The sequence below is a fragment of the Suncus etruscus genome, chromosome 6 (genome assembly GCF_024139225.1).
Source record: "Suncus etruscus isolate mSunEtr1 chromosome 6, mSunEtr1.pri.cur, whole genome shotgun sequence".
NCBI lineage: Eukaryota > Metazoa > Chordata > Mammalia > Eulipotyphla > Soricidae > Suncus > Suncus etruscus.
In genome coordinates this window covers 31,988,455-32,001,247 of record NC_064853.1, presented here as the reverse complement: position 1 = coordinate 32,001,247, position 12,793 = coordinate 31,988,455, and the positions used below count along the sequence as shown (strand labels likewise).

Below are 12,793 nucleotides of genomic sequence, written 5' to 3'. Positions count from 1 at the left end.
CAGGAGTCACTTCCTATGATACTCATCCTGGCAGTAGTCAAATGCTCAGGCTGTTGCTTGCCAACACTTCTTCACTCAGCCTGAAGAAATGTTGGTAGGCCGGGAGGTACTTAGGGGGCAAACAGGGCCATACCAATAGTGCTGGGGATGAGTGCCAGGACAGGCTCCCATTTCTGTCTTCTTACCTAAAATGTAAGACTGAGCAGAGCTGCTTCTAAAGCACGATCAGATGAAGGTTGGTAAGTTCTTTTTTTTGTTTTGTTTTGTTTTTGGGCCACACCCGGTGACGCCCAGGGATTACTCCTGGCCATGCACTCAGAAATTGCCCCTGGCTTGGGGGATCATATGGGAGGCAAGGGATCAAACCGAGATCCGTCCTAGGCTAGTGTGGGCAAGGCAAACGCCTTACACCCTGTGCCACCGCTCTGGCCTCATAGATTTATTTATTTTTGGTACCATATCTCCATACCTGATGATGCTCAGGGATCCTGGCTCTGTGCTCTGGGACCACTCCTGGTTGGCTCAGGGGATTAAAATTAAGTCTACCAGTTGTAATGCAAGAGCTCTACTATCACTCTGGCCCCTACTTATTAAGTGTGTATGTATGTACGTGCCATATCCGGCATACAAGGGGTTAGAAGTGCCTCTGCAGTCAGAAATTACTCCTGGCGATGCTTGGGGAGACCAATGGGAAAGTGGGGATCAAATACGGGTCAGCGCAAACAAGGCAATCTCTGCTGTTCAGCTCTCCTATTCTTTAGTTTTAGTGTTTATTTTTTTGCCCACATTTAGAGGCACACAGGGGTTGTTACTCCTGGCTCTGCGCTCAGAAATCACTCCAGACAGGCTCAGAAGCCCATATGGGGAGGCCGGGAATCGAACCGGGATCAGCCGCGTGCCAGGCAAGCGAACACCCTCTTTCGGGCCCCAACGTTAAATTCTTTAATCCGCCTCCATCCCGTCCCGAACCTCTCCCTTCCTTGGAGGCTCTCCGGATGGTTCCTAACGCACTTGAGATGCATCCCAGCAGGGGTAAGTCAAGCCGGCCGCACCATTTCATGAATGGACGGTTCAATTAAAAAAAAAAAGAAAGTCAAAAACATCAATGAAAGAGCGTCCGGGGGCGGGGCCGGCGCGTAGCCACGCCCTCTTCCGCCGCCGGCGCGGCGCGGTTGGGCGGCGGGCGGGGCCTCGCGCGACCGTTCGCCGGCTCGTGCGCGTGCGCGTGCGCGGGAAAAGCGGCCGAGGCGCTAGGCGGGCAGGCGGGCGGGCGGGCCGCCTCCTGTGGCGCGCGCACGCGAGAGCTAGAGAGGGGGAGAGAGAGAGAGAGAGAGAGCCGGGGCGGGGCAGGCGGTCGGAGTGTGTGTGAGAGAGAGAGAAAGCGAGAGAGAGAGAGAGAGAGAGAAGACGAGGCGGCGGGCGGCGATGCGGCCGCGTCCCTGAGGCGGGAGGCCGCGAGCCGGGCGGGCGGGGGTCGCCTCGGCGCGGTCATGGTGGCCGCGGGCTGCGCTCGGCCCCGGGGCCGCCGAGTGGTGGCGGCGGTGGCGGCGGCGCGGCCGGGTCTGTGGCGGCGCTGAGCCTCGCCCGCGCGGGGGCCCGAGTCGGCAGCTATGAAGCGGAGCCGGGGCCGCGATCGGCCGCAGCCGCCGGAGCTGCCTCAGCCCCAGCCCCAGCCGCAGCCCCTGCCGCAGCCCCTGCCGCCGCGCCGGCGAGCTCCGCCCGGGAGGCAGCGGCCGGAGGAGCGCAGCCGGCTCTCGGGGTCAGAGGTCAAGGAGCAGGTAGGCGGGGCGGGGCCGGAGTCCCGGGAGGGCAGGAGGGAGGGCGGGAGAAAGGATGGCCTGGGATGGCCTGGCATGGGATGGCATGGGATGGCATGGGATGGGATGGGGACTTGGAACTTGGGCGCGGTGGGGCGGGGAGGGGGAGCCCCGGCGGGAGGACTCCCGCACACTCCCTCCCTTGGGCTGGAGGGCCTTCTTCTCCCCCCACCCCGAATGCCATGCATGCATGGCCTGGAGGTGTGCGGTGGGAAATGGGGGCTTGGGAACGGGATGGGATAAAAAGGGGTCCTGATTGTGCAATCCATAGGTAGTGCAGGAATTTGGGCTTGACTGAATGAAAAGGATTCCAAGTTAGGACTTGAGTGGTGGGGCGGAGTGAATGGCCCCCCCTTTTAATCATTAAGGGTGGCCGTTAAGGGAGGGAGGAAGAATGGCCCCTCTCATTAAGGGAGGGAGGGAGGGAGGGAAGGAGGGAGGGAAAGACAGCATGAGTTTAAGAAGTAGCGCTCTATGTGCTCTTAGAGGTTTCTCAGATCTCTTAAATTTTTTTTTTTTGTTTGTTTTTGTTTTTGGGTCACACCCGGTTGCACTCAGGGGCTACTCCTGGCTCTACGCTCAGAAATCTCTCTTGGCAGGCTTGGGGGATCATATGGGATGCTGGGATTTGAACCACTGTCCTTCTGCATGCAAGGCAAACACTTTACCTCCATGCTATCTCTCCGGTCCCGTCTAAGTGGTTTTTTTGTTTTTCTTTTTGGGTCACACCTGGCAGCACTCGGGTTACTCCTGACTCTACACTCAGAAATCGCTCCTGGCAGGCTCGGGGGACCTTATGGGATGCCGGGATTCCAACCACCGACCTTCTGCATGCAACGCAAATGCCTTACCTCCATGCTATCTCTCCAGCCTCAGATCTCTTAAGCTTTATATTAAAAAAAAAATGGATGGCATCCCTAAGCATTCTCTTGATTTGGCCATCGTGTGTCTTTGTTCATGTTCGGGATCTGGATCATTGTTAACAGGGGAGAAGCACTTTTTTTTTTTTTTTGGTTTTTTGGGCCACACCCGTTTGATGCTCAGGGGTTACTCCTGGCTAAGCTCTCAGAAATTGCCCCTGGCTTGGGGGTACCAAATGGGACGCCTGGGGTTCGAACCGCAGTCCTTCCTTGGCTAGCTCTTGCAAGGCAGGCACCTTACCTCTAGCGCCACCTCACCTGCCCCGAGAAGCACTTTTTTAAATACTTGCCGTGGGTGCAAGTCTCAAGTCTCAAGTTGTGAACAAGAGAATATAGAAATGTAGGTTCTGCCTTCTCTGGAAGTTTTCTCCTAGAAAACGCCTCAGTGGAGTTGAAACAATGTGCAACTTATTCCTGGAGTTTCTGAATGGATAGGATGTGTTTTTTATTATTACGTGTGAATTATAATTTATATGCTTTATTGATCTAAGCTTACTGTGTCTATAAAGCAGGGAACTGGACGTCGTCGGGATGTAGGTCAGCCCTAGAGCACCATTCGCCTTGCATGTGCTGGATTCAGTCCCCAGTGCACACAGAGAAGTAAGGGATAAAGGTCAGCTGTAGGAAGTTCAGTGAAAGGAGATGAGGTTCTTGATCTTGTGGGAATTGCAGGGAAGTATTTTGTAGTAATGAACTCACGTGACAGATTTTCTTTTGCACAGCTCTGCTGGAAACCCCAGCGACTTCTTAAATCTTTTAAGATTTCTCAGGATTCCTGCCTTTCCCATCAACTAAGTATTTTCCTTAGACATCATTTCTTGTCATATTGTTTCAGTGATGTACATGCTAGCACTGGATTCCCTTTGTCTTTATTCTTCAAGTAGTACCAGTAGGCTACAATATTGGTTACTTTTATTTTTTTATTTATTTTTTTTTTTGTTTTTGTTTTTTTTGGTTTTTGGGCCACACCCATTTGATGCTCAGGGGTTACTCCTGGCTATGTGCTCAGAAATCGCCCCTGGCTTGGGGGGACCATATGGGACGCCGGGGGATCGAACCGCGGTCCTTCCTTGGCTAGCGCTTGCAAGGCAGGCACCTTACCTCCAGCGCCACCTACCCGGCCCCCAATATTGGTTACTTTTAAACTGAGCTTTGTACTCTATTCTTTCTATAAGACTTATTTATCTGTATATTCTTTGTAGTGTCTTAGACCTTTATTTTAATTTTTTAAATTATCTTTTGCTTTTGGGTCACATCCAGCTGTGGTACAGGGTTTTCTCTTGACTGCTCAGGGATCACTTTTGGCACTGCTTGGAGACCAAATGTGCTTCATTTACACCTTAACCTCTGTACTCTCTAGCCATTCCTACTACCACAGCCAGCAATGCTCAGAGCTTTCTCCTGTCTCTGTGCTCCATCAAGGACCATTTTAGGGGGGCTGGAGAGATAGCACAGTGGTAGGGCATTTGCCTTGCATGCGGCTGACCCGGGAAGGACCTGGTTCGATTCCTGGCATCCCACATGGTCCCCCAGCCTGCCAGGTACAATTTTTGAGTATAGAACCAGGAGTAACCTCTGAGCACCACTGGCCCAAAAATCAGTCAATTAATAAAGTTTTAACAAAAAGGACCATATGAGGTGCTAGAGAGTGACCTTGAGTTGGCTAGGTTTAAGACAAGTACCCTACCTGCTGTACTCTCCAGCATTTAAAATATTCTTAGATCTTAGGTGTCTCTTTTTTGATTGCTTGTTTGTTTTTGGCCACACCTGGCAGTGTAGTTTACTCCTGGCTCTTCACTTGAGGGTCACTCCTGGCAGGAATTGGGGGACCCTATGGGATGATAGGGATGAACCCAGGTTGGATACATACAATGCAAGTACTACTATGTGAAAGGCAAGGGCCCGGAGAGATAGCACAGCGGCGTTTGCCTTGCAAGCAGCCAAACCAGGACCAAAGGTGGTTGGTTCGAATCCCAGGAGCTTTTTCTGAGCAGACAGCCAGGAGTAACCCTGAGCACCGCAGGGTGTGGCCCAAAAACCAAAAAAAAAAAAAAAAAAAAAAGAAAGGCAAGTACTATGACTCTAGCTCTAAGGACTGTTCCTTCTTCTTTTTTTTTTTTTTTTTTTAGTTTTTGGGTCACACCTAGCAGTGCTCAGGGGTTACTCCTGGCTCTGCTCCTGGCTCTGTGCTCAGAAAATGCCCCTGGAAGGCTTGGGGGACCATATGGGTTTCGAGGAATCAACCAAGGTCCATCAGGGTTGACTGCATGCAAGGCAAACGTCCTATTGCTGTGCTATCGTTCTGCCCCCCCCCCCCCAATATCTGTTCTTGACTCAATTTACCTGTCTAGTTGACATTATTTTATGCTTCATTAAAGAGTTCAAGATTGGGGCCTGGAGAGATAGCACAGCGGCATTTGCCTTGGGTTGGTTTGAATCCCGGTGTCCCATATGGTCCCCCGTGCCTGCCAGGAGCTATTTCTGAGCAGACAGCCAGGAGTAACCCCTGAGCACCACCGGGTGTGGCCCAAAAAAACCCAAAAACAACAACAATAAAAAAAGAGTTCAAGATTGGGGCCAGAGTGGGTAGGATATTTGTCTTGCCTACAGCCGACCTGGATTTGACCCCTGGCATCCCATATGGTCTCCTGAGCTGGCCAGGAGTAATTTCTGAGCACAGAGCCAGACATAATCCCTGAGCACTGCTAGGTGTGGCCTAAAAAAAGCAAACAAGCAAAAAGAAAAAAAAAGAGTCAAGCTTAGGGGCTGAGAGCGGTGGCACAAGTGGTAAGGTGTTTGCCTTGTTGGCGCTAGCCTAGGACGGACCTCGGTTCGATTGCCTGGTGTCTCATATGGTCTCCCAAGCCAGGAGTGGTTTCTGAGCACATAGCTAGGAATAACCCCTTAGCGTCACCGGGTGTGGCCCAAGAAACCAAAAAAAAAAAAGCTCAAGATTACTTCATTTCCCCTCTCTCAGAATTTATGTGCTCACACAATCCTGCTTCAGTCTCAGAGAAAGTATTTATTTGCTTTCAGGGACTAACATCTCTAGGTCAAATTTAATTTCACCCTTCATTTTGGTGAAGACCTTTCGTTTTTGGAGGGGGGGGGTCACACCCGACTGCTCAAGGGTTACTCCTGACTCTGTGCTCAGAAATCGCCCCTAGTAGACTCGGGGTACCATGTGGGATGCCAGGATTCGAACTGCCATCTGTCCTGTGTTGGTTGCGTGCAAGGCAAATGCCTCACCACTGTGCTATTGCTCCGGACCCTGAAGACCTTTGTTCTATATGTTATTTCCTTTCATTTTTTGGGGGGAGGGCATATACATCTGACCATGACCAGGATTACCCTTGGCTCTATTTTCAAGATTCTCTCTGGCAGTGCTCTGGGAGCATTTGGGTTGCAGGAGATTGAACTATGTTGGTTACGTGCAAGACAACTATCTCTATACTATCTATATTTTCTCTCCAGCCCTGATTTTCTCTGTTTTTCTATGTCAAATAAAATCAAAACACAACAGTTTCCTTGATTTGTGCAATGTAATCAAGTTTCTTTATTATTTCATTTATTAACAGCCTTATTGAAAAGAGATTATTCAGGGCCAGAGTGGTGGTACAGCAGAAAGGTGTTTGCCTTGTACACACTGACCTAGGACGGACCACGGTTTAGTCCCCTGGCATCCCTTACCCCTGAAAGTCACTGGGTGTGGCCTCCCCAAAATGAAATTCTCAGATTCTCATTTTGTATATAGTTCTTTTTTTTTGTTGTTGTTTTTTTTTGTTTTTGGGCCACACCCACCCGGTGGTACTCAGGGGTTACTCCTGGCTGTCTGTTTAGAAATAGCTCCTGGCAGGCACAGGGGACCATATGGGACACCGGGATTCGAACCAACCACCTTTGGTCCTGGATCGGCTGCTTGCAAGGCAAATGCCGCTGTGCTATCTCTCCGGGCCCGTTGTATATAGTTCTTTTTATTATGGTTTGATTTGTACACTTAACTCTCCCAAAACTGATGATCATCAATAACTTTGTATTTGCTTTTTGATTTATTTTTGGTTTTGGGACATATCAGTAGTGCTAAGGACTTCTACCTAGTCTGTTCAGGGATCACTTCTGGTGTTGCTCTGTGGACCATATGCACAGAGTGCTGGGGACTGATTGGATCCATTGTGTATTTTAACCTCTATGTTAACTCTTTGGCCCCAGTTTAACACACACACACACACACACACACACACACACACACACACACACCACACATCTATATAGTAACTTTATAGTCAGAATATCAAAGGTTCATACACACACACACACACACACACACACACACACACACACACACACACACACACCCCCCACATCTTTATAGTAACTTTAATAGTCAGGATATCAAAGGTTCATTCAGCCTGTACAATTTTGTGCTCTTTTTCAGTTGTTAACTTCTCTCCAAGATAACCACTCTCCTAGTTTCTGTCACCATGGATTAGTTTTGCCTTTTCTTGAATTTTGTATAAATGAATTATGCAGTTGATGAAACATTATATTTTCTCATTCAAATCATGTCTGAAATTAATCTCTCTTGCTTTAGAAGGGTTCATTTTACCATTGTGTGATTTTTCTATCATGGGAATGTACTGTAACAGATACTAAAACTTTTTCCAAATTAAAAGATTATGTGTGACTTGTGAAACATTTTTTTTTTTTTGGTTTTTGGGCCACACCCGTTTGACGCTCAGGGGTTACTCCTGGCTATGCGCTCAGAAATCGCCCCTGGCTTGGGGGGGACCATATGGGACGCCGGGGGATCGAACCGCGGTCCTTCCTTGGCTAGCGCTTGCAAGGCAGACACCTTACCTCCAGCGCCACCTACCCGGCCCGTGAAACATTTTTAGTATGAAAAAAGTACATAGATATGTAACCATCCCAGGGGCCTTTAAATGATGACCTCTGGAAGTGTTCCCTCAGTCCTCATTCTCTCTGCTCCCTGTAAACTGTCACTGTTCCTTGTGTTTTTTTCTTGGCATTTTATTCTCTTTTGTCATAATGCTCATTCCATTCCTATTTCTCAGCTTCCTGTATGTCAATTTCTAATTTCTTGTTCCCTCAGTGTTCCTTGTTGACATATTCTCTATCCTTAGCTTTCTCTTTTACTGTAGTCTATGTTTTAGCAGGTTTGTTCTATTCATGACAAGTGAGTGCTTCAGGTTGTGGAACAAATGTACATAATCTTTATTCATAACATTGTGTGATTTCTCTCTTTTTGGCGATGCTTTAGCAACCATATGGGAAGCCAGGAGGTAGCCTGCATGTAAGACCATATCTTGCATAATGTCTTACTCTACACCCCCGCTTCGCTATATGTCTGATCATTCCCAAGAATAATTTGTTTCTTTTTTTATATTTTTGGATTTTGGACCACACCCAGCTACTCTCAAGGGCTACTCCTGGCTCTGCACTCAGAAATCGCTCCTGACAGACTTGGGGGACCATATGGGATGCTGGGAATCGAACCCTGGTCATCCTGGGTCAGCCGCTTACAAGGCAAACACCCTTCTTTTGTGCTATCGCTCCAGCCCCTAATCTGTCTGTTTCTTTCTTTTTTTTTTTTTTTTTTTTGGTTTTTGGGCCACACCCTGTGATGCTAAGGGGTTACTCCTGGCTATGCGCTTAGAAGTTGCTCCTGGCTTCTTGGGGGACCATATGGGACGCCGGGGGATCGAACCGAGGTCCGTCCTAGGCTAGCGCAGGCTTGGCAGGCACCTTACCTCCAGCGCCACCGCCCGGCCCCATCTGTCTGTTTCTTAACCCAGTTTCCTTTTAATGTTAGAAGGAAGAGGTATCTGTGGCAGAAACATACCTTGATTGTTTACTTGGTGCAATGCTTGCTGGGAGTCACTTTAGTTGTGATACTTGCCATTGGTTTCAGTGCTGACTGGGGTGACATGCCTTGTCATGGTACTCCTACACTTTCTATTGAGGTACTTGCTGGATTTTACACACCATTGTAGTAATCAAACACTTTTTGTTGTTGTTGTTGTTGTTTTGGGCCACACCTACCAGTACTCAGGTTATTCCCAGTCTCTGCACTCAGATATCTGTGCTACCACTCTGGCCTCTCAAACACTATTTTCTTTTTCTTTTCGTTTTTTTTTTTTTTTTTTTTTTTTGGTTTTTGAGTCACAACCGGCAGTGCTCAGGGGTTACTCCTGGCTCTATGCTCAGAAATCGCTCCTGGTAGGCTCGGGGGACCATATGGGATGCCAGGATTCCAGCCACTGTCTTCTGCATGCAAGGTAAACGCCCTACCTCCGTGCTATCTCTGGCCCCTCACTTTTTTTTTTTTAATATGGAATGCTTCACGAATTTGCGTGCCCTCCTTGCGCAGGGGCCATGCTAATCTTCTCTATCATTCCAAAGCGAGCACTCTCAAACACTCTTAATTGTGATGCTGGATATGCAAATAATGGGTACGGGGTTCCCAGAAGCAGTGCCATTGGGTTCTTGCTTGGGGTATGGGTTGTGGTGGAGCTTGAACTGGTGGCTTCATGCTGCAAGGCAGGTGTTCTACTGTTGAACTATCACTGGGATCCTCAGGATTTGTGTTTCTTTGGGGGGACCACACCCCACAGTACTTAATGACTTACTCCTTGCTCTACGCTCAAGGATCACTTCTTGTCAGTGCATGGAAACCTTATGGGGTGCCATAGATAGAACCTGTGTCAATCACATGTAAGGCTAGCACCTTACTCACAATACTATCTTGCCAGCCTCAGTATTTGTGATATTTTTAAATGTTTTTGAGTTTTATAACTTAATTGTTCACTTTTATTTTAATTTTGTTTTGGACATCTCATTTGGCAGTGCAGGAATACTTCTGGATAGGTGCTCATGAGTCTCTCACAGCAAAATATCCCTGCTTGGGGATATTTTGATTTTTTTTGGTTTGTTTTTGGGTCATACTCGGCAGTTTTTAGGGGTTACTACTGGCTCTGCGCTCAGAAATCACTCCTGGCAGGGTCAGGGAACCATAGGGGATGCTGGGAATCGAACTGGAATCCACCAGGGTTGGTTGCTTGCAAGGCAAATGCCCTATCACTGTGCTGTCACTCCGACCCATATTTTGATTTTGAAAAGGTAAAAATTTAAATTGTGTCTGTTAAAAATTTGTAGGATTGTGGGGTCGGAGCAGTGGCTTAGAGATAGGGCGTTTGCCTTGCATGCGGCTAACCTAGGACTGACTGATTTGACTTTCAAACATCCCATATGGTCCCCCCAGCCAGGAGCAATTTTTTTTTTTTTTTTTGCTTTTTTTGGGTCACACCCGCTAGTGCTCAGGGGTTACTCCTGGCTCTATGCTCAGAAATCACTCCTGGCAGGCTCAAGGCAGGCTCAAGGGACCATATGGGATGCCAGGATTTGAACCATCGTCCTTCTGCGCTGTGCTATCTCTCTGGCGTCCTGGGAGCAATTTCTGAGCGCATAGTCAAGAGTAATCCCTGAGCGTCACTGGGTATGGGCCAAAAATCAGAGAGAGGAGAGAGGAGAGAGGAGAGAGAGAAATTTTTTTTCTTTTTTGGTTTTTGGGTCACACCTGGCAGCACTCAGGGGTTACTCCTGGCTCTACGCTCAGAAACCACCCCTGGCAGGCATGGGGGACCATATGGGATGCTGGGATTCGAACCACTGTCCTTCTGCATGGAAGGCAAACGCAATCTTACCTCCATGCTATCTCACCGGCCCAAAGGGAAGTGCACCGGCCGGGAATCGAACCCGGGTCTCCTGTGTGGGAGGCGAGAATTCTACCACTGAACCACCAGTGCATGAGAGGGAGAAATTTTTAGGATTATGTACGTTAACTTATAGGAGGGGCCGGAGAGAAAGCATGGAGGTAGGGCATAGGGCATTTGCCTTGCATGCAGAAGGATGGTGGTTCGAATCCCAGCATCCCATATGGTCCCCCAAGCCTGCCAGGAGCAATTTATGAGCGTAGAGCCAAGAGTAATCCCTGAGTGTGTCCAGTGTGACCCAAAAACAACAACAATAACAACAACAACAACAAAAGAACTTATGGGAATGCCCATTCATTTATTTAAGGAGTTAGAGCCTAGTTGATCATCTACCTCTTAAAAAGGACTTTGTTCTCTATTTCTCTGATATGCAGAATTACTATATACTTCATATTATGCTGGTGTTTAGGAGTAAGTTCCGAATAAAATACAGGGTTTGAATCTTTAAAAAGTCAGTAGTTTGCTGTGTCACTAAGATGAAATCTATTTTTCTCTTTTGAAGTGTGCCTTTTCCAGTATCTTTTTTTTTTTTTTTTTTTGTCATCAAATTTAAAATTATACCCAGGTTCTTTTTTGGCTGCAACTCGTGGAGTTCAGGGATTTCTGGCTTTGTACTCAGGAATTTCTCCTTGGGATTGAACCTGGGTTAGCTGTGTACAAGACAAATGTATTACCCACTGTACTTTCCACTGTGGCCTCTTTATTTTCTCTGTTGTCACAATTTAGCATTTATAAACTTTGGCATAGGTAGTTTCTTTTTTTTTTTTTTTTTTTTGTTTTTGGGTCACACCTGGCGGCTCCCAGGGTTTACTCCGGGCTCTGTGCTCAGAATTGCTTCTGGCAGGCTTGGATGACATATGGGATGCCCAGATTTGAACCACCGTCCATCCTGAATCAGCTGCATGCAAGGCAAACACCCTACCACTGTGCTGTCTCTCTAGACCTTAGGTGGTTTCTTTTTTTATATTCATTTTATTGGTTTTTGGGTCACACCCAGCAGCGCTCAGGAGTTACTCCTGGCTCTACACTTAGAAATCGCCCCAGCAGGCACCGGGGACCATACGGGATGCCGAACCACTGTCTTTCTGCATGCGAGGCAAAGCCCTACCTCCATGCTATCTCTCTGGCCCCTCTATTTTTTTCTTTTTTTTTGGTCATACCTGGCAGTGCTCAGGGGTTACTCCTGGCTCAGAAATCGCTCCTGGCAGGCTTGGGGGACCATATGGGATGCCAGGATGCGAACCACTGTCCTTCTGCATGCAAGGCAAACGCTTTACCTCCATGCTATCCCTCCGGCCCCTTAGGTGGTTCCTTGACTCCATTTGTTCTGCTTTTATTCCTCCACTTCTATTTTTTTGTACTCTATTAAAAATAATAGAAACTCAATTGCCTACTTGGTTTGTAGTGGTAGATTAATACTTGTTAGATGACCTTTTCATTTCATTAGATGACCATTTCATTTTTTTTTTTTCTCTGAAACCTTTATCAGGGCTTCTTACTGTTGGTAGATTAAAATTGAGAACCTTTGGGCCCGGAGAGATAGCACAGCGGTGTTTGCCTTGCAAGCAGCCGATCCAGGACCAAAGGTGGTTGGTTCGAATCCCGGTGTCCCATATGGTCCCCCGTGCCTGCCAGGAGCTATTTCTGAGCAGATAGCCAGGAGTAACCCCTGAGCACTGCCGGGTGTGGCCCAAAAACCAAAAAAAAAAAAAAAAAATTGAGAACCTTAGTTTTTTTTTTTGGGCCACACCTGTTTGATGCTCAGGGGTTACTCCTGGCTATGCGCTCAGAAATCACCCCTGGCTTGGGGGGACCATATGGGACGCCGGGGATGAACCGCTGTCCGTCCTATGCTAGCGCTTGCAAGGCAGACACCTTATCTCTAGCGCCACCTTCCTGGCCCAACCTTAGGGTTTTTATTGGGGTTTTTATTTTGTGGTGCCAGTGGTTGAAATTAGAATTTTAGAAGAATCAAAGTCACAAGATTCCCAAAACACCGATTTTTCACCACAGTAGTTTGCATTATTAAAATGTATTTATTGGGGGCAGGAGTCATTATAGTATAGTAGGTAGAGTACCTGGCCTTGTACATGGTCAACGTGGATTCTAATCCTGGCATCCCTTATGGCACGCTGAGCATCAGTGTAGAACTTGGAGTTCAGAACCCAGAATATTGCTTGTTGTGGCCCAAAAACCTAAAAAAAATTTTTTTATTTTTTTTGAATAATTTCTCTTATAAACTGCTTAGACACCCAGACTGTTTCAT

The 12,793-nt window shown here is 47.7% G+C and overlaps 1 protein-coding gene, 1 non-coding gene and 1 pseudogene across 3 annotated transcripts in view; 1 reads left to right on the top strand and 2 right to left on the bottom strand.

Annotated features, from left to right (window-relative positions):
• The first annotated feature begins 1,529 nt into the window (after positions 1-1,529).
• MAST2 (microtubule associated serine/threonine kinase 2) overlaps positions 1,530-12,793 on the top strand; it is a 163,713-nt gene continuing 152,449 nt past the window's right edge. For both annotated transcript variants that reach the window (XM_049774613.1, XM_049774612.1), the window contains exon 1: positions 1,530-1,778. In XM_049774613.1, the coding sequence (XP_049630570.1) occupies positions 1,611-1,778 (168 nt within the window). In that variant the 5' untranslated portion in view covers positions 1,530-1,610. The remainder of the gene's footprint in view (positions 1,779-12,793) is intronic.
• On the bottom strand, positions 9,081-9,180 carry LOC126012389 (uncharacterized; annotated as a pseudogene).
• Positions 10,490-10,560, bottom strand: TRNAG-CCC (transfer RNA glycine (anticodon CCC)). The gene has a single exon. It is a non-coding gene; the product is annotated as a tRNA-Gly (tRNA).